Consider the following 26,151-nt stretch of genomic DNA (forward strand, 5'->3'; position numbering starts at 1 on the left):
TCACCTGACATTCATCCCCGATGGGTAGATGGTGGCTACTTGCCGGCTGTGGTGGGGGTTGGGTATTTTTCATTGCTTGCTGTTTTCTTGACTGAATGGAAAAGGCTTTTGCCCCCAGGGAGCAGTAGAGGAAGGAGCTGGCATCACTCAGGAGCTGGAGAGACCCATTCGGCCCTCAAAGCAGAGGGAAGCTGCACTGTTCCTCGCCAGGGACTGGTGCTAATGACTTCAGTAATTTTATTTCCTCTGGCACCGAAGGTGACACTGAATTTAATTGATCTGTTTTGTTTGCTGGTTAAGTTCTCACAGTGAAGAAAAAAAAAAATGTTGATGTGCCAAGAGAGGGGAAGAAGGTTAAAAATAGGGTCTGATACCACCAGCACTGCCAGCAGCCTGTATCCTGATTTGTTCCAGAAGGAATATAGTGGTAAATAAGGGAAAATATTAATTTGTAGTACAGATTAAAGCCAACATCTGTTTGTATTGAACTCAGCTGCCTTTGAAGAAGCAGTGTAGGGAAAAAAGTGTGAAATCCAGAAAGCAATTACTCTCTTCTGGGCAGCAGGCACAAAAATTTCTGGTACTGGACTGACCAAAGCACTGAAGCTCTTTGTCTGCAGCCAGCCTGCCAGTTTCCCAGCCACAAAGGGGGGTCCTGGACCTTCCAAGCCTGCCTCACCAGAGAGAAATGAAAGCAGAAGCACAGAACTGACCAGAAAGGGTTAAAGGAGCCATGGCATAAGCTGAATTTCACTGTGGAATACTGCCCTGCAGAACCCTCTTTCCTTCTGTTTAAAGATTATTCTTGTGTTTGGTGAACCCACCTAGCTGGCATGCTGAAGAACATCTTGGGTACCACAGTGCATTGCATGCACTCATCACAGGGAATAATAATTTTTGTTTGTTTTTCAAACTGAAAAAATATATCTGAAATTTACTTCATTAAACTGATTATACAGTCATTTACCACAGCTCTGCCTTGTAAGTCAAAAAACAAGAAAGAACTGCCTCCCAAATATAAAGATGTTGCTCTTTTTTAATTACAAGCACTGAAATATTTTTGAAAGGTGTGCTGACTAATCCAAAATTTTAAAATTGATTCCAAAAGCACTTCAGCTGACATATCAATTCTGATTTTAACAAGCCTGTAAACCCCAGGAGCAGCTCTGTTTGGACAGCCACTTTCCTGGGAGACGGGGAATGAACTGTAAATTTATTTTTTTTTTTAATAAATGCATGAGAGAGAAATATTTACAAATACAGAGAGAAACAACCTTTGAAACAGTCATCAGTTGTTCCACCCATTTCCTTCACTGCACTCTCAGGCTGAACAGCTCTCAGGGGAGAATACAAGGCAGCAGCCTTCTCTCGAGCTGCAAAATGTGAAATCTCTTCACAGATCTATCCAGACATCCAGAGGGAAATAACTATTGAATCCATCCTGCTTTCAGTTGTTGCACAGGCCAGCCACAGTGTTAATAAAGCTCTGAATCTCTGCAGGAAACCACATGGCGTTAGATGTAATAAATGTGACAAATGGCATGGAGGCTACTAAAGAGTCTCAGTATTTACTATGCCTGTCTAAAAACCGCTGATTTAAAGACATAATATTTTTCAAGCTTGACTTATTGACTTCTAAGTGGAGAAAGGACAAGGCACACACACACAAAAAAACCAACCCCAATATATAGGAACTGTAGTTAGGAAAGGTTAGGCTTAAACCATGGAATGATTGCAAACTTGGTGCTGAGCAACTAAAAATTCTACCCAAAAATCATGTCAGCTGTTTCATGTGGGGCACCACAGAGCTTCTACTGTTCCATACATAGCAAGGTTTGGCTGGTCTATGCAGCTTGCCATTCTGTAATTTTCTCCTTACATAGCACTGCGTTTCTACCAGAGCCCAACAGAAGGATCACCTATGGACTGAATTTCTGTGCTGCCATTTAACCTACACAAGCCTGATGCAGATGAAGCTAATCCTGAGAATTTTCTGAGAGTGTGTGCCTGATTCCCAGACCTTGAAGGGCACAGAACAACCTGAACTTCTTCCCTCCTGGCTATATGTAGCCTGTGTGTTCCCACAAAGAAGCTGTGTCAGTCAGCTCTGTGGAGTGTCCCTTTGGGAGTCAGAGGTGATGAAATGCGTAATGACACCTCCTTCCCTGCAGCTGTGCTTTCCCATACCAAAATCATTTTTCAACCCTAAACTTCCATTAAAATCAACAAACACCCCAAAGAAACCATCAGTAATTCTCCTACTGAAAACAGCTTAGAACAGCCAGGCTGACGGAGTCATATGGATCTGAGGAATCTTTTACCACTCACATTGTTTTAAAACATTTTCTAATATTCTTATTCTTTTCAGATCCAGTATGATCTGTTTCATTTATGAGTGCTGATAGTGCTAAAGTTGCTAGAGAAGTTATAAATAATGCTTAACTCTTCAATAGCACTTTTATCTGTAAAAGGCAGCTTGGACACATCATTTTGCTACAGCTTCCTGCATGGAAAACCCCAAAAGCCCAACTGGCAGTCAGTGGCAGCCTGAGCCTGGATTATACTCAGGGTGTGAACTGGGCAGAAAATAATAACGACTAGCTGGAGGTCACAGGCTGTCAGTGCTTTCATTCACACAGTGCATGCTGCTGAGTGGATCTCTTATGGAACAGAAATAATCCATAGGGAGATGAAAGGTTAGCAGCCAGCTGCTGGTTTCCGTGGATGTAAAAGCCACCCAAGAGCTAAAAAATCCTTTATCTCTTCTTCCACGAAGAAATAAATTCTTGCACTTAAGTGGCAACAAGGAGGCAGACTTCAAGATACTATGCAGCTTGCTATAAATGGCTAGATTCAGAAAATGAGGCTAAAAGAAATGAAACTTAACACTGTTACAAAGCATAAAAATCTATGATGTTGCTTCCACAGAACACTTAAGCAAAGCATCATGACAAATAATCACATGTACCATTATCAATGTGCTCAGTTTTACTGTCTTTTTTTCTCATTTGGCCAAGATCTGACTTTATATTCTTCAGTATAAGTAAACGACCTAAAAAGACAAAGATTTACAGAGGGTAAATACAGTCAGTAAATAGGAAGTAAAAACAATATTAGGTCAAGACAATCAATCCTCATTACTTCATTTAATAAATTCTTGTTAAGAGTGGTGGGGTTTCATCTGTTGCTTTCTCAATATGGAACAGAAAACATTATTGCTACTACTAAAAGTGACAGGTCTCTTCAATATAATTTTAATGTTCAAAGATATATTTTTTATTACTATAATTTAAGCAATGAAGGCATTGCTGAATCTCTTGGGAGCTTCAGGCATGTCCTGCTCCACTCCAGGTGAGTTGTCCTCCTCACTCCACTATTTTCAAAATCCGAACCCCAAATAACTTTCACACCACTCAAATTGCAACACTTAGCTCCAAATCTTAACTCATGTTCACACATGAACGACCCAACCCAAGCTCACTCTTGGCCTGCCCTCACCCAGCCCCAGCCCAACTAGGTCAGGTTCCCCTCCCGGCAGCTTGGCAGCTCGGCACAGCGACGCTGCTCCTAACCGCTGGCGTCCTGCCGAACCCCTGCATTCTCAACTCAGGGTTCGGCCCCGACGCCTCCTTTCTCTCAGTGCCCCTTGCATCCCACCCTCCTCTCTACAGTCCTACACCAGGTCTCTCTCTCCATGCCGCCACCTTTCCCCATGCCAAGCCACTGGCTTGTTTGCGTTTTGGGACTCTGGAGCTCGCTGTGGGACAGGTGTAGGAGCCAGAAATGGCTCTGACAATTAACAGAGGAGCTTGAACAAGGAGCTGTTCTAACAAGATGCACCCCACCACCACAGTGATTGTCCTTGTGCCAATTTTATTCCCTTGTAAATACAAAGAGGTTTTAACATCTGTGGTGAGGGCACGGTGGTGTGGTAAAAAACAAAGCTGCTAAAGTAGTCATAAAAGTGCCATAACTTCTAAAAGGCTTTGCTAAATCCAGCAACACTTTCTGAAGATCTTTTGCTATAGTGAAAACACATTTTAATGTGTGGCAGGTATGAAAAGTATGTTCTTTAATCATATCTTCCTTTGGAAAAAAAATCCCCACATTTTAATGATTCTTTTAATAACCAAGTGAAGTTTGTGTCAAACCCCAGTAATAGTAAGAAAGATCCCCCAAGCCTCTGTTTCTGTGAAATTTCCACATCTTTAACAAGTACCTGCCTGTAAGTGGGAAAGATGTCTTGATGATGGTGCAAGTTATGGAGCAATTTCTAACAGGAGAATCATTGCAAGATGCTGAAACTGGTAATGATTACAGATGATCAGACAAATTCATTAGTTCTCTGATGGCAGAGACCCTCGCTGCTAAGTCATTTTTCCACCATCTATAATGACAGCACCATCTTGTGGTTTATTACAGTTCATAAATTTTCATTTTACATCTCAGAGTCTCTTGCACACAGAGGATACTGTAAGACATGCTACCCAGTATGGAATCCTTCCACTCACTGAAAACAATACAAAAACTTTTCCCACTGCTTTAGCATTGCCAGTTTGAGCACTGCTAGCAATACAGCCCAGTAGCGCAGAGGCAGGTGCTGAACAGTGGCTGCCAATGAGGTCCAGCACCCACAGAGCTTCATAAACAGCTCCATGACCTCACAGACAAACGACAACACAAAATGGCAAACCTGCTCCCTCCTCCTGTCTCTACAGACACATGGATCACTGTTTTCACTGAAAGTGCTTTTCTAAGCAAACCTGATTGCCTGCTGTGCCTGAAGAATTAAAGGTTCGGTCTTTTCATACTAATAGCAGGTTATCACCTAACTGTTTCCAACTGCAGAGACAGGTCACTGACTATCAGTATGTCTGCAGTTTAACAGGAATATCACAACAGCCTTTCTTTGACTACAGTTCTCTTCTAGTATCATTTGGTCTGTTGCAGTTGCATTTACTTTTAAAAGCTCTCAGAAGCTCACAGCCAAGTTACGGATGTGATACTAAAAAATCAGAGCCAAAACTGTCCGATACCCGGGTTGGAGCATTAGAAAGCGGGCATTCTTTAGTTTTGGTGCTGGATGCACAGGGGATAAGTTCGGCCCAACACACATCCCGACTTTGTTCACTATTTATCTTTAGATGGCTGATCTATACGTATTAACGACATTTCTGAAAAACTACTGGCATACTCCTTACAGTTCCATGAACTACTTACCATATCCACACTCTTACTACGCATGTGTGGCCTAGAGGGTTGGGGGTCCTCTGCTGGTCCTTTGGGACACCTTCATCTTTTCTTCATCCTCTTCCTCATCATCTTCCTTTTTCTTCTTGTCCTTTTCATGACCTTCACTTCTCCTGGCCCTGTTTCAGCACTCTGAGTTCATGTCTTGGTTTCAGACAGGTTCTTATCTACTATGTGGTTATAAACTATACAATGCAATGTTCTACTAGTAGCTAAACTACATAGTACAGTGTTGTACAGTTCGCCAATGCCATGGATAAGTAGTTCCAACATTTACAGTTAAGCACACAGGTAAATATTTCCTGGTATCAGGTGGACTGGACCTGTAGTTACCTTTGACTGGAGAAAAGCTTAGCCAAGAGCAACAACAAACAGCTGAACGCAGCATATCTGTAGCTTCTTACTGCGGAATGGAATGCTGACAGCTGTTGTGAAAGGAGCTTGATGAGTAGGAGAGGCATTATCTTGTTAAATCCAAGAAAAGATCAGCAGCAACCATAATTTAATCTCTTTGTAAAAAGCATTTGGCACGGTGCTACAGACAGAAAATGGAGACAACGTTTTCAGGGCCTCTGTGTGTGTATACATATATATGTGTGTGTATATACATATATATTTTATATGTATAAAATTCAAAACTCTCCAGTCATCAGCAGGAGCCATCAAGCACCACCACAGAAACACTAATGCACGTTATCCCCGAGTATCCACTAAATCCTCCAGACCCACAGCCCTGCTCGGCTGCTGAGGCGAATCTCGGCCAGAGACACAGCCCTGCGCTAGGCAGCACGTGGATCGCGATTTGAGGGGACTGTCGCCAGCCTTGGGCAGACACAGCACGGCACGGCCTGTCACCGAGGGGGGCAGGCCCTGAAGCGGCGCGGAGGGGGCGCTGAGGGAGGCGGAAGGGCCGCGCCGCCATGTTCCCGCCCCGGAAGGCGGGCGGCGGGCTCGGGGGCCGCCATGGTGCTGCTGAGCGCGCCGCGCTGGCTCCGCAGCCGCCTCACCGACCGCTTCTGGAGGGTGCAGGAGGTGCTCAAGTATGCGCGGGTGAGTGTCCCGGCCGCCTGCTGCCCCCTGCCCCGGGCGGCCCGGCCTGCCCCGGCCCGGCGTGCTACTGAGGGGCCGGCAGGGCCGCTCGCGGCGGCGGGGGGAGGGGGCGCAGCGGCCTTGTTTTCTAGAAACGTCGAGGGTCTGCGTCAGCGTCGAACTTTCAGTGGGCGGCCGTTGGTCTGTGCGGGTTGCACCGGAGGCGGAGAGTAACGCGGGCTAGCTGTGGTGTGGGGCTACAAGAGCTGCGGCAGGACGACCCCGGGCCTGACAGGAGCAGCCCCCTGTAAATACCGCCCGGTTGTGGGGTCTCGTGGTTTCTTTGGGGTTATTTTTTTCACTAGGCAAAGCAGTAAAAAAACCCCACCGCTTTTAACCATGCTCTTCAGTGCGTTTTAGAAGGATTGCTTCCAAACGTGATTTAATTGAAGTCCAAAGTGTTGTACCTAGGCTTGGGAAAAAGCTTTTCCAAGGGCAGACTGTCGGTGTCCTGGGAGGTAGTACATTTGCTGTAGTAGTCTGATGGAAAATGCTGTAGTAAGTGACAGGTATCTTGGTGTTGTAGTGCCTAAGCTACCCACAGTACCTGTAGTAGTTACTTATTTCACTGGCTGCTTCCTCCTGCTTCATGTTAGATGACTGTCAGCTACCACCGGTAAACTTTGATTACACTTTCTGTTTGGGCAGCTGTAATATTTTTGACATATCAGAGGCTCCTGTCCCATCCCTGTATTCACACAGACAAAACTTGAGGGGGCAGCTGAGGAAGGAGAATACATGTGTGAGTTTAGGGGTTGGCTGAAAGCACTGAAGATGGTTTTGTGGTTGCCTTCCCCCCAGAACCGCAGCCTAAAATGGGGGCTGCTTTTGGCTCCTTCATGCTGGTCTGAAATTTTTTCAGCCTGCTCCAATTCCTTAGCTTTATGTGTTTCCCATGCTATAAAGCGAGGCAAGAATATTTTCATTGTATGCCAACTGAAGGCTTAGCTGGTGTTTGTGAGGTATTTCATGATCCTTGTTGTGAAATACACATGAGCATATATTAGTATTGCTGAAGGGTTAACTTGTAAAACAGTCTTAAAGACAACTGAACAAGAACATCTTGTTTTCTTTTCAGCATTTTCGTGGCAGGAAGAACCGCTGCTATAGCCTGGCTATACGAAGCGTTCGGAGAGCTTTTGTGAAGTCTACAAAGGCCAGAAGAGAGAAGAAGAGATTTCTAAGAGCGGTAAAGAGCAAAACATTAGATGTGAACATGAAAATGGGAGAAAAGTGGAACTGAAATAGCAACTGTCCTTACTGGGGGAGGGTTCTCTCAAAGTGTTTTACCAGTGGGTCAAAAATACGAGTTTAAAGTAAACATACTCCCTCTGTGGTCTGAAACAGCTCCCATTCTGAAGTTCATAGATGTATACGTTGCACTGAGAAGACTTTAGGTCTGAAAATGTTACGTTTACCAAGCGTGAGCAGATCAGCAAGACAAAAGGTTTACTTTTAAAGTATTTTTTATTCAGGTTGTTAATTTTTACACTTTTAGCTCTGGATCACTAGGATTGAAGCAGCTTCTCTTGAACATGGTTTGAAATACCCATCTTTCATAAGCAATTTACTTAAGGTAAGGACGATGCATGAAGAATAATTACTTTGAAACAACAAATCAGAGAAAATGTCATTGACAGAGGTCTTCTGAAGTGCCAGGCAAATTAATTTCTTAAACTCTGAAATCTTTCAAGTAGATGTAGTCTGACAAAACATACCAAAGGGTTGCTGGTTACTGTGTCAAAATGCAACTGCAAGGAATTGAAGCTGCGGCCTTCACTTGCTAATCTTTGAGCCATAACGGTGGGGACTTCCAAACTGGGGCCTGAGCAGGCAGTAGCAGCATAGGGTGTGGTGGAGGGGCTGAAAAGCTCCTTCTGTCTGACTGAACTTCTGCCAGCACTGTCCTGCTTCCTAGTTCTAGTGATGAAAGGCCTCCCGCTTATGAAAGGACTTTCATTCACTTCAGGAAGTAAGTTCTGCCCTAAACCTGTTTCTCTTCCCTATATGCAAAATCCCCTTTTATCCTGGTGAAAGCTGTTTTACTACACCTTGTTCTGTCCCCAAAACTTCTACTGCGCATCTTAAGAATGAGGCTTGTAAAATGCTTTTTATGCTTATTGCTACTGCAGGCATTAAGTAACAGCTACCTTTCCTTTTACTTCAAGAAATTTTAAAATGCAAAGCTTGAATTAGCAAAAACAACCCTAAGAAATCTCTGCTCTTTTCACAACTAGCTTTGTGTTTTGGTGAGCAGGGACAGTGTAGGGAGTTGGTGCCATTGTCCCTTGTTCTTAAACATGCTGGAGAATTGGTTTTAATTTTTTATAGTGGAACTGTAAAATTAAAACTTGTTTCTCCTGGCTCTGATCATAAAAAGATAGCGTTTCTGCTGCTTAGAAGTGGAACTACATACAAATTTATAGCATATTTCAAAACATTTTATCTGTTTCAAATAAATATATAACTTTCTAGGTTTTCTGACATGTTTCCTGTAAAGTGTTACAGTTTCTGAAATTTATACACTCATTCTCCTGGTTACTCTTCTTGTACTTTAATGAAAAGAATCAAACACTACCTCAAAGCTAACTAATTTTTATTTTTATTTTCTCTCTCCTTTATTTTTTTTCTCCTTTTTTTCCTGCAAGATGCCTGTCCCTTTGATTCATGTCTCAGAGTAATATATTCTTGTAAGATTCTCTGTTAAAAGATCCAAAATGAGCAAACTTCTGTGTAATACCTCCCTCTTAGATACTAATACACAGTTAACCGTGCAATATCTAGTGTTAAGGGTATTTGATCCTGCAGTCTTTGATTCTCTAATCCAGGGCACATTTTAAGATATCAGGCAGCTTCTAGCACAACAAGTGAACTTGAATATGTCTCAGAACTGAAACAAATGCCATGGATTAACTGGTAACACATGTCCTTCCACAAAATAAGGAGATTCTTCTTTAGTTCTTGGTTTCTACCAGGAAGACTTTGAGAAAGTCAGTAAACAAATTTTGCGCGGTGGCTTAAGGAGACATCCATAACTGAGTGGTCGTGCCTGACAGTTCTCTAATAGTTCCAAAACTGTACAGGATAGAAAAAGAAGATGGATTTGCCTTAAGACCTCAGGCAGTCGTTAAGCATTGCAGTGTTGTTCCTAAAAATTACAGTGGTTAACCAACCAAATTTTCTTGCGTTTAGTCCCAGGTGGAGCTGAATAGGAAAATGATTGCTGATTTGGCTATTTATGAGCCGAAGACGTTCAAGTCGCTAGCTGCCCTTGCCCAGAGGAGGAGGCAGGAAGGCTTCCTCGCCGCCCTGGGAGATGGCAAAGAACCGGAGGGGATATTTTCACGCATCGTGCACCACTGTTGATGCTGAGAGACAAGTGTTAAGACAAGAGCTGGTATTGCAAGGTGCCCTCACTCACAGGCTGCTGCCCAGGCCGTCGCTGCGGGGCACATCCTCTAAGGATGGTTCTAGAAGGAGGACGGGTGGCTGCGGGTGTGACACTTGTGCCTTGGTGACCGTTTTTCCCCCTGTATTAACTGGAACGCCCAGAATTGGAAGCTGCGGGTGGAAGTTAGCGGTGCTGCGTCGGGCCTGTAGGACTTCCCGTGTTAACGACGGCCGTAACGGGCACACTTTCTGTTAAGGACTTAATAAAGATGTTTTTTGGTAGCCACTACAATTTTGAACGGTGACTTAAGGGAAAACCCTGCCCGGGGGGGGCGCAGGCCGCGGCGCTGCGGAGGGCGGTGGCGGGCGCCAGAAGTCCCGCCCCCTTCGCCGTGTTCAAATGCCCAAGCGGTGCGTGGCGCCGCTGCGTTCGGCCCGCGGCTAGCGTCAGACGTCACAGGGGCCGGGCCAATGGGCGGCCGCCGCTGCGCCGCGCCCCACCAATAGGCGAGGAGCGGAAGCGGAGGGGCGGTGGGCAGAGGCGCCGCCCGGCGGGGAAGGAGAGCGGAGGCAGGCGAGGCGGCGGCACCACCACAAAATGGCGGCGGGGTCGGGCAGCGCGGCGGCCGTGGTGGCGGTGGCAGGCAGCGGGCCGGCGGGGCCTCAGGCCGCCGGCGCTACGGCGGCGGGATCAGCCCCGGCAGGCGGCGGTGCGCCGGTGCCGGGCCCCGGGGCGGTGCTGATCGGGGACCGCCTGTACTCGGGGGTGTTGATCACGCTGGAGAACTGCCTGCTGCCCGAGCACACGCTGCGCTTCACCCCGTCCATGAGCAGCGGGCTCGATCCCGACACCGAGACCGAGCTGCGCGTCACCGGTTGCGAGCTCATCCAGGCGGCCGGCATCCTGCTCCGGCTCCCGCAGGTAGGGCTGGGCCGCGGCACGGCGGGGAAGGCCTCGCCGCTGGCCGGGGGAGAAGGCCGCGGCGGGGCGGGCGCGGGGCCGGGCCGAGCTTTGGTGGCTAGGCCGCGGTGGCGGGCGGAGCCGGCACTCGGTGGCTAGGCCGCCATCCCGCGGCTAGAGGTGGGGGGGGCGGCCGGGGAGTGCCCCTTTTGGCCGGGCTGTGGAAGGCGAAAGCCGCCGGCCCTGCGGCCTTCCCCGCCCGGGCGGCAGCGGGTGATGCAACAGCCTCCGGCGCCGCCCCAGCGCTACCGCAGCGCCCTCCTAACGCCGGGGCGGCGGGAGGGGAAGGCCTCTGGCGCTCCCGGGGGCTGCCGTGACCTCGGAAGGGCTTTGTTTCCTGGCGAGCTCCACTCCCCCCGAGTCTCGTTGCTCTCCTGAGCGTAAAACTTTACAGGCATTCTCTAGCTACCCAACCTCGGCCGCTCAGATTGTGTTACGAGTATATGCAAATCATAATATGATTAGGAAACACCTCCTCCTTCCACCACGGAACAAATAAAGTTTTTCTGGTATACTGCCATTCCTCCCAGTTCTACTGGATTCTAGCGTTTAGGGGGTATATTATTACTATTTTATTTATTTTTCTGTGCTTTGGCACATGTTTTAATACTTGATAAAAGAAATTAACGATTTTACTTACAGTGTTTGTGGTGTTGATAACATTTTGGGCAACTTAATCTGTTACAGAGGTAGGGGGTGCTAGTTTTCCTTAGATCCCACTGAATTTACTCCCGTGCCTAAATACAGCTTAGCTCATCCTCTGGGTCTTAAATCTGTTGAAGTCATTCCAGGTAATGTCGCGTTGGAACTGGAAGTTGTTTTATTAATACCTGTTGTGATTTCTTCCTTTTCAGGTTGCCATGGCTACAGGACAGGTGCTATTTCAACGCTTTTTTTATACCAAGTCTTTTGTGAAGCATTCCATGGAGGTAAGAAAACATTAAAAGATGCATATGGTTACAAATGTTATTTGATCTGTTTTGCCACGTTAGATGTGATCAGAGTGTTAGTAACTAACCTTTAGATTTTACTTCTCGATCGGTATGATTTTTACAAAGCTACGTAGTACTGATTTTGTACAAATTTTTAGTGTTTCCTTCTTTTACCACCATTTTCTCTTGTTATCCCTCCTTAAGCTGTTGGAGGAGATCAGTTCCTGAGTTGAGCAAAACATCAGTATCTTGCAATACTTGTATTTCAGCATGTGTCAATGGCCTGTGTTCATCTGGCATCCAAAATTGAAGAAGCACCAAGACGCATAAGGGATGTAATTAATGTGTTCCATCGCCTTAGACATCTACGGGAAAAAAAGTAAGTTTAGACTTTGAAATAATCGGAAGTATTGATGTTGTAGTTTAAAGTTTTTAAACTTCATGGGCCAGTGATAGGATCATTCCCTGTTTTGTAAATCAATGAACATCTTGAAGAAATCCCATGAAGGAGAAAAGTGAGTTGACCCATTTTATTAAGTAAATGCTTTTGGTGTTAGAAGGAGTGATGTCTCTTTACATTTACACGAACACAGCCTGCATGTGAGTACTCTCAGAGGTTAAGATCGTCTTCAGAATTTGAAATTGTCTTGCAGAAAACCTGTGCCTCTAATATTGGATCAAGAATATGTGAACTTGAAGAATCAAATTATTAAGGCAGAAAGAAGAGTGTTAAAGGAGTTGGGATTTTGTGTTCACGTAAAGCACCCTCATAAGGTTTGTACTGTATAAGTGAACTTTATAATAAGCATTTCATACTCTGTAAATGCTTTGAGTAGACTGCCTAAATGCATGGAAGCTGTATCGTTTGTATATGATAATGCTAGTTAATTCGGTAAAGCTAGCATCTTATGTTCTCGATGTCTTCTTTCTCATTTAAGAGATTCTTACTAGTTGGTCTTGTGCCACTGCTGAAAGACGACTGGAGGTGGATGCAGATGCTAAGTATTCCATGAAGTCAAATTATATAAGCAGGTAGCTGTGGTGCTGGAAAACGTCAACTAAATGTAGTTTCTTAAGCAGAAAGGAATTTGGAGACCTAGGATTGTGATAGCCTATTACCAGAAACACTGCGTGTCATGATCAATCCTTGTTGGATACATGCCGAGGTTATTAAATCCTGATGAGCTATTTAGCAGTGCTGCTTATATTCTAAAAAGTACACTCAGATGTGAAGGACTTGACCAGAAATGAGATGGTTCTCAATATATAAATATCATGTGCCAGACTAGGAATGGTACTTGAAAGACACAACTACTGCAAATGTTTTAAATTGGCGCTTTAGTACCGTTAGTGTTATCCCATAAGTAGCTAAGTGTGGAAGAAGAACCTGCTACTTCTGTGACAGCAGGACTTGGGATCTCTAAAAACTACTGCTGTCTTAAAAGTCTTTTTAAGCCTGCTTGACTTAAATTCAGTCATTCGTTCATGTTACCAGTCCCCCAGAGGACAATTGTACTTGTTTGTTAATTGGTATGAATTTTTTCTATTAGAATAGTCTTTATCTGCAACCTTGTTTTCCTTTCAAACCTAAGAGAAAAACCCAGACCTGAATAAACCAGCAACACACAACGTGTTAGATCTGTTCTCTGCAAAAAAATATATTTCTTACTGCTTATTGCAGCTAGTGATATTTTCTCCCAAGTTTACAGCTAAAAGGAATCGTGGGTTTGATAGGAGAACATACATAGTTTGAAAACAGTTGAAGACGAGACGAGACATCTAGATGAATAGCATGATGCCTGAGCTCGGAAGACGGAGAGCTAGGAAGGTCAGATCTGGTTGAGTGTCCAGCTTTTGCATTGGAGAGCAGAAGCAGTGTGAATAAATGCTGGGGATGTTGCAAACGCTCTCCTGTGGAGTGTTGTAGAACTTGGAAGAGAATAACAGATGCCTCATGGGTCTCCCTCTGAAATAAATAGGTGGCTCTCAAGATTCTTGTTAATAACACAATAACCCGTATCTTCCAGATAATCGTTATGTACCTTCAGGTATTAGAATGTGAACGTAACCAACACCTGGTCCAGACTTCATGGTAAGTTGATTTTCTTTGTTACAAGAGACCAGCAGGGGCAGTAGCAGAAATATGTCACTTGAGGCACTCTGGGCAGCATTGCTCGGATATGATTGTGGGCCACACCAGACAGCTCCACTGTTTCTTGGTGTGGCCCAAACTACTACCCAAATGTTGATCGGCCTCTTAAGTTAGAGGTGCTGTTTTAATGGTAAGGTAGCTTTCCACCCTGCCTTCTCACTTCCCTCCTCTCTGCTTTCACTTTTCAGCTGAAAGGAAAATGTTGAGTGGGTTATAGCACTTTCTTGGTTTTTTGTCCTTCAGAGAAAATGATGTATAGTTAAAAACTCTGTTACTAGTGCTGGGAAGTGGCTTTTCCCATGGCTTGAGCTTGATTACAGGTGTACCAAAAACTCAGCACAGATAAATTTCTTTTGCCTATATGGACAATGCAAGATGTCAGCTTCTAAGACTGGATAAACTCAAATGTTTCCATGTTTGCCAAGAAATGTCCTCTGCCTTGTTGCTCTCTTTACAGTAAAGATTTGCTTGGGGATGGGAAGCTTATGTAAAATTCCAGGTCTTAAACTTAATGAATAGATTAATGCTTTAAACAAGAATGCTTTTTAAGAATACTGTGGTTTAAAAACCGTTAGTGAATCCAAAGATCATATTTCTGCTGACTGAACTGTCTGGTACTGTGACCTGTGTGTAGAGAACCAGTTTTGACTTTTCTTTTCTGTACTCTTTTAATCAAAGGGTAGCCTCTGAGGGTAAGTGACTAAGACTTCTCCTCTGCTGCCCAAGCGCTATGGTGCAGGGATAGCTGCCGTCTTCAGTCAAACCAAAGCAGGCTCTCCAAAGAGAAGGCTGACTCTAGACAGGTGGTATATACATGATAGTATAGTAACTGGCCAACTGCTTCTTGTGCTTACACTTTTTTGACTTTTATTTTCATTGTGCCTTTTGACTGCTGTATATTTGATAACCTGATTGTTGCAGTTCTGAAAGATTTTTAATGTTATGCTTCTATAACTGTTAAAATAATGTATTCTTAAATGATAAAGCAAATTAAGGTGGGATTTAAGTCTTAAAAGAGATGAATTAACACAACAAAACCTGAAACCTGCTGTCTATTTGTAAACTAGTTTGAGGAGACATTTGAGTACATATGTGAAGCTTAGAGTCAAATGTAGTGCTTAGAGAAACTTCCCGCTACCGGCTTTCCCAGTACCATTGCATGGAGTACTCGGATGTGACTACTCATTTCCAATTTTTTACTTGTAATGAAAAGAAGGTTAGGTGAGGAGGAGGGAGGAAATTTGCCTAATTGAGAAGCAATTCACTTGTTAAAATAAATTATTTGTGTGCTGATGCTTGTTGCTTCTAGTACCTGGAAACTGGTGGATATCCAGTATAATTGGTTTTTTGAAATGTGTGTTTTTACAACATTACTTTTTTCTTAAAATATTGTAACAAGGATTCATTTCCTCATGTGTCTGATTCTGAGCCCACAGGGAAAATATGCAGACCAAACTTGGAAGCAGGCATGTTATTCAATTTGGCAAATTAGAAAAAGGCTGTATGACTTCCAGATGTTTGACGTACCGCTTTTCTTTATTGCTTCTTTTGCCAAAAGGTTTGTGCTCTCTTTGTTGTGGGACAAGAAAAGTAGGTTTTGAAGTTCCTCTTTCCCAGAAAGATGAGCTGATGTTTATTTAGCATTGCTTCTCTGGGGTAGCAGTTGCTGTTTGTGTGAACAGGAATGTAAGATAACTGGGGCGGGTGGGAGTTTGATGCTTTTGGGGTTCAAGTTCCTTTTGTCTGTCCTGTGTAAACTGGTTACAGGTGTTTGGACTGTGGGCTCTGGTTAGGATGCCTTGGGGGTTAGTGAATCCTTGTATACTGGGTACCCACATGGTTAATTACTATTTTCAGAAAGCGTATTCTTTTGAGGACTTTCTATTGTGTCTGGTTTTAGCTTTTCCCCATCTGATACTTTGCTTGGCATATGTGCTCAAAAATCTAGATCTTTTTAAGCACGTCAGCTGACAGATTCAGAGGAATTTACTTTGTGTATTTAAGATTTAGAAGAATAATGCTTAAGTGTACTGACTGGAATATATGCAATATTTTACAGTTTTCTCATTCTGTGAATATTCATTTTAAGCAACCTTACTGAAATGGGACAATTTGGAAACCTTATTTCATGTGCCAAAGAGGAGATCTGCCTGAATACTGAGTATTCTTCTGAATTGATGTTCGCAAACACCCTGATTTCTTCTATGGCTGCTTTTTGCATCAAAAAGAATTCTCTTTTGGATGGAAAAAAACGCTTCGGAAGGAAAGGGAACCCCTTAAATCTCCAGTGGAGGTTGACGTGTGCCGAAGTGGACTGCGTTTTCATGGGAGGACTACTACAGGAGCTGCAGCTTTCAGCAAACCATCTGGGTTCAGCCGTATTGCAGAGAAACATGTGAACCTAAAAATCTATATCTGAGTACTTCAGATTATATTGTATGTTGTCTTGATGAAAATAACTTTGTCTGTTGCATGAGAGCAGGCCAGTAGAGATCCAGAAGGAAAAGTGAAGTTAAAATTGGTTCTCTTTTCACAACTGAATTTTCAGCAGCCAGTCAGTCAGTCAAACTTAATTTCTGTCACACATCCCTCCCATTGAGGGATTTTTTTTATTTTTTTTTTTTTTTTTTTTTTAAAATCATTCAACTTTTCTTTAGATTTACAGGAGTATAATGTTGAGGTCTAGTCACTGAATGCAGAAAGAAATAGTCCTTGTAGAAGTAAAAACAAAAACCAAAAAAACACAAGCAACTTTGCAGTGCCATGCAACTTTCCTGATATCCTGTCTTTCAGGAACTATATGAATGATAGCTTGAGAACAGATGTCTTTGTAAGATTCCAGCCAGAAAGCATTGCCTGTGCATGTATTTACCTTGCAGCTAGGACGCTGGAGGTGAGCCTGCAGTTCCTTTTAATTTCAAATTTGTTAGGTGTTTTAATAGAAGCAAAAAACTGAGCATGCCTTGCCTTCCCTTTCAGATTCCACTTCCTAATCGTCCACACTGGTTTTTACTCTTTGGAGCAACAGAGGAAGAAATTCAAGAAATCTGCTTAAAAATTTTGCAGCTCTATACTCGGAAAAAGGTTTGCTAGTTTTTCATATTGTGAGCGTTCATTAGAGGCTGCAGCTTAGGACATGAGTTGGGAAACCTTATCCCATTTGAAACTAGCTGCAAGCCTGGTACATGAAGTGGAACAGGATAGTTCTAGTGTCTGTGTCTCTTTAGATTTATTTATTTATTTCCCCCTCCCAGAAGTGAGTAAGCAGAAAGTTGAATTTACAAAGTTTTGTCATAAGTGGTCCTCCTGTGTTCACAGGTTGATTTATCTGATCTGGAAAGTAAAATAGAAAAGAAGAAATTAGCTATCGAAGAGGCAAAAGCACAAGCTAAAGGTCTAGTACCTGAGGGAGCCCCAAGTTTGGATAACACTTCAGGATTTTCCCCTATCCCGAAAAATGGTAAATAGTGGATAACTTGTTTTTAATAACTTTCTCATCTTAAATATGTATTTACCCCTTTGGGATGCATAAACAGTGTGGGTTTTATTTTTTTAAGCTGGCTTTAACAACTATTCAAATGTCAGAGTTTGAATAGCATCATAACTTTGTAATTTCTTGAAACAAATAAAAGGCTAAAATCCAGTAATTCTAAAATTAAGGTTTAAACTTCTGTAGTACAGGGGCTTGCTATTATGTAGTTTTGGCAACAAACTCAAACAAATACTTGGAACTGGCATGTTATGCTAAAGCAATACTGAAGCACAGGTATGATTAGGATCTCTGGCAGGAGTAGTATTTTTTGGGTGATGGGTAGGGAATATTTTCCTGCATATTTGGTCAAAAGTTTCCGGTCTCGTACATTCTGCCTAGGAGATAACAATTACCATCTTCCTCCTCAGTTTACCTTTAATAAGATACTGGATGATGGGCGGGAAAAAGAAGTTGCTGTTCTGCCTTCCTGAAGTGGCTTTGAAAGCAATGTGTTACTGTTGCAGTTAACTCCTTGGCGTTCCTTCAGTGTTTGGGCAGAAATGTTTCAGGTTAACTTCTGCCTTCTGTGAACTTCTTCAGTTCTGCGTCACGTGGGTGGCTGTGTGGGCATGCATGTGTGCACATACATGCAAACTGCACGTAGTACTGATTGTTACAAAGATGGGGAAATGGGGCAAGGGGAGGCTTCAGTCCTTCTTTCAGTCGCTACTCATACTTTCAAGATAAGGTAACAAAGGCTTGTTTTTCTAGAGTCTCCAAAAGAGGTTAAAGGAAATAAACCTTCACCACTACCGGTTCAGGCAATGAAGAATGCTAAAAGGAAAACAGAGGGAGCAAAAAGAATGAGTTCAAATAGCCCAGTAAACGGGTAAGGCTTTCAAATTGAGGAAGCAGATTTATTTTTTTTTTTTTTTTCCCCAGCCCTACTTTAAGCAATGTAACGTTCTGTTTATTCTCTCTTGCAGCGTTCAGAAAGGAAGAGAAAGCAGAAGTCGAAGTGGAAGTAGAGATCAAAGTTATTCAAGATCACCGTCCAGATCTGCATCCCCTAAGCACAGGTATGTACTGTCACAAAGGCAGGGTATGCTGCAAAAAGCTCCCAGTTTCAGAGGGTGAGCTTTGGTAGTTTCTCAGCTGCGGGGGCTGTGGAATACCAAAGCAGTATGTGCTGCTAGTTAAAACTCCAGAAATGTTACGGCTAGAAAGTTGTACTATTTTGGCTCACAGGTCAAGGGAGTTGCTGTCTCTGACCTTGTCATACCTGTGCCAAACAGGCTGAAAGAGTGTAAATATACTGTGACATTTTCCACTGTCAGCCTGTTTTATTGGTGACACGTGGCCCACCGAGCAGCAGGGTTTGTGTATCGGTTTGGGGTTTTTATATGTAAAGTTTTATATGTACAGTTGGGTGTTTGTGGCTACAGCCTTTATGGAGTTACCTTTTTACTAAACTGTACTGGAGTAGTTAAACCATTTTCCACAGTAGATGAACCTTTCACTCCAGCCTTAGTCTCATTGGCTGTTGTTCCTACAAAACTTTTAATTCATAAAATAAAAAATGATCCTGTTTTGTATCCAGTTGGGAGTATCTAGTAAGAGATTCTTGCCCTTCAGTCAATGCAAGTTTGGTGGCTTATTCAGCAGTCCATCCCATTGGGTTTGGGTGGGTACTGACAAAAGTATGGCTTTGTGTTAATGTCTGTGTGGGAAAAGACCAAAGCTAAAATCTGCTGATGAAAATTCTTCAATTTTTAATTCAAAATTGCCTTTTAGTAATTACCTGAATGTAATGGAACATCTTTAAAGTCAAAGGCAGTACAGAAAGCAGATTTTAAAGTTCAGCATATAACCAATGATACATACCCATAAAGGGGAAATCAAAGAGACAGAAAGGAACATAAACTCCAAACTTGGGTGTTTTGGTGACAGTATAACCATAAGCGAAGCAGGAGTAGGTTTACCTTTTGTCTCATTGTTGGTAGCACTTTGAATCTGGCAGTTACTCTTAGCTATTCATGCTTGTTTTCTGAATAGTGAAGGAAAAAACCTAAAACTGAGACAGGACTGCTATACACCAAACAGATACGAGTTTCTAAAAATCAGTATTTCTAATGTAACCAGATGTGGTCAAGCCTAGGACACAAAATTAGTTATCATGGGGTTCTGAACGACAAAATACAGAATTAAGTGCCTGCTCTCAAAGTGTGTTTGCACACCTTGGCTCTGCAAGTGAGAAGCATTTGTCTGTATGGTACTTGAAGTGTGTATATATGTATTGGGACTACCTTTAGGTGCTAGTAGTATCACAGAGTAATTCTGTGTAATATTAAGAAAATCCTGTTTTCTCTCCTGTTCTTTTCTGTTTCCCTAGGAAAAGTGAAAGTTACTCTACATCAAGCGGTTCCAAATCCCACAGCCGTTCCAGGAGCCGCAGTGACTCTCCCCCAAGACAGTTCAACCACAGCTCTAGCTACAAAGGCTCCAAGGTGAGAAGTTACAAGAAGTCAAAAGACTACAAATACTCAACGCACAAGCCACGGAAGTCACGCAGCAGGAGTTCATCGCGTTCCAGGAGCCGATCCCGGGAGCGCTCTGACCATTCAGGGAAGTACAAGAAGAAGAGTCACTACTACCGAAATCACAGGCATGAGCGTTCACGCTCCTATGAGCGGGCAAGTCATCGCTATGACCGAGACCATCCTGGCCACAGTAGGCATAGGCGATAAATAAAGCAAAAAGTTCTTTCCTTTGGAATTTAAGCAGTGGAGCTCTTCTCTGTTTGAACTTTGCAGTATAGGGTTAACCTGGCTTGTAAACCACCTAGCTTGAGTAATGTCCATTCTGCTGGCAATTCTGTACTTGCTGTCGTGAATCCAAAGGAGAGACACTGACAGGATGGGATGATGTGAAAGGCTTAATCTGATAAATGTCTTGGTGACTGTTCTGCTGGAGTGTCACCTAATAACAGTGCAGAACTTCTCGCTGGATGCTCCTACGCCTGCTCTTTAGCAATTTCCATACTGTAGTGCAGTGGAGTGTTGTTTGGGACTTCCAGTTCTGCAAGCAGGACCTCCATTGCTCAGTAGTTGGAATGCTGGGCTGAGCAGTCCTTCCCTGTGGAACTAGAAGGCTCCAGACAGTTCATAAAAACCATTGGAGTGGCTTGGTGCTAACAAAGCTGTCTTTTCATACTGACTCAGTTATGTTGTACAAATGTTAAGGTGACTATTTTAGAACTGTTGCCTATATTAGGTTATATATGTGTATATATGTTTTGCAGTGTTACAGTATGGGAATATGGCCTTACTAGCCTTTACACTTTATCCACAATGTAAATAAGCATTTGTTTAATACAGGTGGAAGATATATACAGAAAATTCAAAACTTGAATTCTATCAAAAGACTTGTGTAGAAAATTCTGATAAATGTGAAAGTATTTAGCTCTGTGTATTGAGAGTAGTATATTTTTATCTGTGCAATGCTGTGTGCGGGCCACCAGCTCATAAGACGTTTCCTATATATACATTTAAAGTGGTTTGAAATTCTTTACTCAGGATCTTTGACACTCTGAAGAATTAGTAGTTTGTCAATCTGCATGCTTGTTGAAGAACAGAGCATTTAAAAAACATAGCAAAAACCCCACAGCCCAGTAGTATCAGTTCTAGTGGTATATCTGAGCTGTTACTCTCATGATCCCTAATTTCATTAAAGTATTTGATTTTCTATTACATTTACTTGATAGTAGTTTCTTATGAGCTATACCACTGTGCCTACTCATAAGGAAAGAAATTTGGTGCTGAAGATTCATCAAATTGTAGTAGATTTAAGGCTAGCCTAAGTTGTTACTCCCTGAACACAGCTATAGTAGGTACCATGCTGGGCCCATCCTGGAGGAGTAGATGGTGTGCTGTGTGGAGTAGGGTGCTATTACTTGAGCCTTTCAAGCTCTGCGAGTAGATCTTACTAGAACCACTGCCTGCTTGTTAAACTTACTCTGTCCCCTGCAGAGGAAACAAGATGCATGAGGTTTTTTTCTGCTCAATCTTGTAGATACCTCAGTGTGACCGAGTCTTCTAACGCTTTTTTTAAATTCAGCCCAATCTGATGGCAATTTTCTTAATGTGGAGTGTAGAGGTAAAGCAGCTGAAAGGATTTGCAGTCCGCCTTCCTTTTAGCCAGCCTCTAGTCTACCGATTTCCTGAGCTGGAGGTTGGGTAGGATTATTCTGCGTAATCACCAGTGGACCTGATTGTGAACTTGACTAATCCTTGTTTGAACTAAGTCATGCTTTTGACCTCTGCAGCAACCACTGGCATTTTATTCCATAACAGGAATTACTACTTTACACAACACGGTTACTTGTTCTAAATGCATCACTGCTGGATGGTTTTGTTGGGTGACCCTGTTTGCTGTGCAGAGAGAAGACTAGCTATTTCCTGGTCACCTTGCTGTAAGTAGTATGTGTGTAGTCCTTTACCATAGTTCTGATTACATCTCAGCTGAGAAAAGACAACTAATTGAGATAGGCAGCGTGTACAAGGAAAGCTCCTCGGAGCTTTGGCAGAGTCCTGCTTTGGAATGTAAGTTAATCTGGTCCTGAATCTGCAAACTATCTGCCTTCGCTTGACTTGCACAGAGGTGGAAACTAATTATTTCATACTTGGTATGCTAGATAATTGAGTAGTACTCAAAGGAGCTCAGACACAGTGTGATACGAAAAGCAACTTTGATCTATTCAGATATGAACAACCTGAAGTAACAGTGTTCTCTAGAGAGTTCCCATTTTAAGTCTTTCTGATTCTTACTACATGTATATTACTTGGAGCAGGTCGACCTCAAAACTGTGTTTATTAATTCCAGTTCTAAAAGGTAGTCAGCGTTTCCCTGTTTAATTACTTCATTTTGCTCTGCACGCTTCCAGAATTGCCTCTTGCCCAGTTCGTGAACTGAGCAGCGTAGGGGGAGGCAGGTTTCACAGCTGCTGCCTCCTCCGGAAAGAGGAATTACCTTAGTTAAGTCTCAAGTCTACTAACTACAGACGTGACCTTCCGCCGGTGCAAGTAGCATGGACGAGGATTAAGGTAAGACCCAGGCTATGAACACTTTTCTACACGAACATAGTGTCACTTGGCACAAAAATCAGCAGCTGTGCTCTATAAACTACTGTGCTGCAGTACAGTGCTAAATAAATAGTAATCCACTTTTTAGTACATTTGTTAAAATCTGGAGAGGAAAAAAAAATAACCCACAAAGGAGAAAGTGTGTATGTTTTTGCATTAAAGTGGTTTGGTTCCAAAACAAAAGGGATTATATCACAGGATTAAAAGACATCCTGTTCTAGGAGAGAACAATCTGTCTTTACCGGCAAAAAGCCCAACACAGACCGCTCCGCAGAATGTCTTGGCAGCGGGGTGGGTTTGGGGGAAGGTGCTGCGAGGAGCTTGACGAAGCGTAAGAACGGTTGAAGTGCAGGGGCTGGGTGGGTGTCGATGTCAGAGGTGCAGAGGGTGGTACGGCACGCAGCCCAAGGGCAGGCGAGGGCTGTTCTGCTTCGCTTAGGAAGTCCAAGATTAGAGCGTTACCGCGTGTATTCAGTAACGGGGGGATTTACAAGCAAGTAGTTCTCCAGCATGTGCTGTGCTGAGAACAGTGCTATCTGTCATACTTCACTCCGAAAATAACCAGATCGGCATTCCAAAGCAGTCATTGCAGAGTTTCGCTTTAAGCTTTTTGCAGTGGTCAATTTACAAACCGTTGGAATTAAATCTGGATTTCCTTGAAGCTGGGAATCTTGGGCATTCTGTTAGTTTAGGCACCTGGCCAGGCGATACCAAATATAACATCCAGCAAGCCGCAGAAGTCTGTGGGATGGAACGTGCGTTTCTCTCACTTTAAAGTGTAGATGGCAGATAGCTGGATTGCATGAACGGTGATGACTCGTCCTCTTCACCCGTACAACAGGGAGCAAACTGCACAGGTAGCAGCTACGGGTGATCTTGGGGAGATGACAGAACAGCGGTTCATGAGAAACTTGCACCTTGATGCGTGGAAAAGAGAAAATGGGCTCAGCGCCAGCTCCTGGGGTGTGAAAATGTTTGGAAGTGGATGAACATCTGTGGTGGTTTTGATGCAAGCCGGCCCTGGGGAACTGTTGAGACAACTCGGGGAAGTAAGTGCTGCCGATTACAAGCAACTCAGAAGCTGACAGCTGATTCCCTTTTCTTGGAACCAGGTTGCATTTGTTCGCCTCATCTTTCGTAAGCCCAGTTCCTGTGGTGGGCGTCAAGTGGATGTGATTGGGCCCAACACTGTAAAAGAACCTGGGGAAAAAGAAATTGGAGAAAATGTTAAATACCGTGTCAAGTCATTCTGTTGTTCCTTACCTGTGCTTAGTGCCCTCTTGGAGCCCCTTTTTGTTTCTGTACGTCTGGTTGTCGGTTGATTTTTTTTTTTTTTTTTTTCCTGATGTTTCCTAAGGAGCTGAAAAGAGCAGGGCTGCTTTTGGTCTTATTAAAAAACTTGTTTCACCTGAGGGTCATCTGATGGGGTAGCAGTGGGAGCCCACTGGTATCTGGCTGAACGGTGGTGGTTCCTGTGAAATGATAGGATGAGGCGGTCTGTACCCTCACTGTGACTTAAGAAATAACCCTGCTGTCAGTCCCACACATGAGCTTTTGGGGAACTCGACAGTTCTTTGGCAAAGAACTTCCTTCCTGAACCTTTTAGTTCTTTAATTTTTACTCATTTTCCTAGGAAGTGGAGCTGAATATAGAATAAATGATGTGTAATCCTGCTCAGACATCATTTTCACAATTCACCGAAGGATCAACTGCACTTTTCTAGGCATCAGTGTTTGACCTAGTGCATGTTTCAGGAAGCTGGAGGGATGGTACAGGCCTGTCCTCAAATCCAGACACGTTCTTAAGTCCTTGCGGACAGAAAATAGGACAGCCTCTGACCTGACTAGTTCCTCCAGCTGAAGCCTGTGCGTAGTAGTTTCGCTGTATTTACACTACTGAGACCAACCTTTTTTCTTTAGCTCCACCCAGCTACCAGTGCTTGTGGCTTTGTCACAGATCACACAATATTTGGAGTTTGTTTCCAACCTGTAGTCTACTGAGTGAGAAGTTGTGAGAGAATCTAAATGTTCATTTTAGGAAAACAAAAAAGATTATAGTTCTCATGGTTACAAAGACTGCAAAACACAAAAACCTGTATCTATCAGGCTGAGCAAACGGAAGAGCTGAGATTTACCTAAAATGTTAAAAGCACCGTGGTTTTGTGTACGTGCATGCATATACAAGTCTCAGCTCTTTAGGTGGATTATGACTTGTGTTTTCTGAACATCTTCAGGTGTTCAGAACCGCAGCACGGGGCTTGCTTGTGAGAACATCAAACTCCTCTGTGATCTCTCTGTATCTGATGTTCACGTGCGCTTCCTTCTGCCCGGAGAGAGGTTCTCACCGGCTGGAACCTTTGGAGGGGCAGCGCTTACTGAAACCTCAGGCTTAGAAGGTGTTACAGTCTTGGCCAGGCTGTGGTTCTCCTTCCTTGGGAAAAGCCTTCTACCTGCTCCAGCAAGGCAGCCTAGTCCCCCTTCCTTCATGGGGAATAACCCTCGAGGCTTCCCGGCTAAAAGTTTCCTCACCGATGGACTCCACAGCTGTAAGTCCAACGTGCAGGTGGAAGGTTGCACCTTCAGATCTGTATTTGCTCTGTATCACCAGAGGGTTGGTCACCAAAGCTTTCCTTTTCCAGGTGAAAGCCTGAAGAATTATTTCCTCAAACATGGAACTTCTAGCTCTGTGTGCCAGGCGGGTGGTGACCGAGAGGGAAAGATCCCACCATGTTGGTAAGTTGACGCAATGAAAGAATAATTGAGTAAACAAGAAAGCTTGCAGGTTTTGAGATCAAAGGAGTAAACCTGGTTTCAATTCCCTGTTAGACATTTGGAAGGAGGGAGATTTTAACTGGGATGTACCGTGAGCTTCAGTGACGCTGCCTCCACGCCAAGCTGGGTGCTGGGAAAACGTGTGGTGTAAAAGGGGAGAGAGGTTCCACCTCGGTCAGAAACCGCCCGCCTTCGTGCCGAGCTGGCTGCGTGTGCCTCTCAGTCTACCAGAAGCTGAAGCCAGCTTTAAGATCTGGCACGGCCAGGTCTGCAGCACCAAAACGGATGGTGGCTTTGGTTTACGGCAGAGTATTTTGTGCACCTCTGTGAAGGGCGACTACTCTTCCCATGTTTGACATCCTGGAGTCTGCTTGGACTGAATCCTGCTGACCTGGAGGCTCTGGATTGGCGATTCAAACCTGTTTAGTTAGAGGGAGTGCCTATTTTTAAACTTTGTTTTGCTCACAGACTATCGCTCTAATAATGATTTACAGTTCCACAAACACTATAAATATTCTGATATGTTCTTGGGTGGCAAAAGCGCCAGAGACCTGCAAGAAAAATAAAAACAGCCTTGCAGCGTGTCCTGCACGACGATGGACCTAAGCCAGAGAGGAGCTGAATGATGGAGCTCACTCAAATATGGAAACTGCAAGTAGCAATTATTTAAAAATACTGCTCTATGCAAAACAAAAGGAACGTTTTCTCCGGTGTCCTGCCAGGTAAATCCTCTGGAAATGTTGCCAGACAACCCTTGTTTTTACTGTCTTTAAATGTGGGGGAGAAATTACTAAGCCAAGCGGTTCTGCTTCTGGTGTAGCCAACTCGAGTTGAGCTGAACAACATAAAAATTTGCCGCCTTAGATTGTGCGTAACAGCGTGCTGAAATCTGGAGTGGACTCCAAGAGTTTGACAAAAGTAGGCCTGGAGGAACTAGCTTCTAGTACACGGAACTTGGTTAAAAGCTGTAGCAAACACCTTGGGAAGAGCTGG

General features: G+C 43.7%; 2 protein-coding genes across 6 annotated transcripts; both read left to right on the forward strand.

Annotated features, from left to right (window-relative positions):
* The first annotated feature begins 6,140 nt into the window (after positions 1-6,140).
* On the forward strand, positions 6,141-10,021 carry MRPL20 (mitochondrial ribosomal protein L20). 2 transcript variants are annotated; one of them, XM_055704133.1, is made up of 4 exons: positions 6,141-6,300; positions 7,418-7,528; positions 7,838-7,915; positions 9,532-10,021. In XM_055704133.1, exons 1-4 carry the CDS (start codon positions 6,214-6,216, stop codon positions 9,703-9,705), a joined length of 450 nt encoding a protein of 149 aa, XP_055560108.1. In that variant the 5' UTR covers positions 6,141-6,213; the 3' UTR covers positions 9,706-10,021. The 2 variants fall into 2 exon arrangements, with proteins under 2 accessions (XP_055560108.1, XP_055560109.1); XM_055704134.1 differs by lacking the exon at positions 7,838-7,915.
* A 249-nt stretch (positions 10,022-10,270) lies between these two features.
* Positions 10,271-20,995, forward strand: CCNL2 (cyclin L2). Of its 4 annotated transcripts, XM_005437794.3 has the most exons (11): positions 10,271-10,651; positions 11,545-11,619; positions 11,892-12,001; positions 12,276-12,396; positions 13,650-13,714; positions 16,568-16,667; positions 16,754-16,858; positions 17,093-17,234; positions 18,018-18,135; positions 18,233-18,325; positions 19,639-20,995. In XM_005437794.3, the coding sequence occupies exons 1-11, from the start codon at positions 10,328-10,330 to the stop codon at positions 19,991-19,993; spliced, it is 1,608 nt and encodes a 535-aa protein (XP_005437851.2). In that variant the 5' UTR covers positions 10,271-10,327; the 3' UTR covers positions 19,994-20,995. The 4 variants fall into 4 exon arrangements, with proteins under 4 accessions (XP_005437851.2, XP_055560106.1, XP_055560104.1 ...); XM_055704131.1 differs by lacking the exons at positions 10,271-10,651; positions 11,545-11,619; positions 11,892-12,001 and adding an exon at positions 14,453-16,210 and having other exon boundaries at positions 12,276-13,714; XM_055704129.1 differs by lacking the exons at positions 10,271-10,651; positions 11,545-11,619; positions 11,892-12,001 and adding an exon at positions 14,453-15,332 and having other exon boundaries at positions 12,276-13,714; positions 15,834-16,667.
* The last annotated feature ends 5,156 nt before the right edge of the window (positions 20,996-26,151 follow it).

This window comes from Falco cherrug, chromosome 3 (genome assembly GCF_023634085.1).
Source record: "Falco cherrug isolate bFalChe1 chromosome 3, bFalChe1.pri, whole genome shotgun sequence".
Lineage (NCBI taxonomy): Eukaryota > Metazoa > Chordata > Aves > Falconiformes > Falconidae > Falco > Falco cherrug.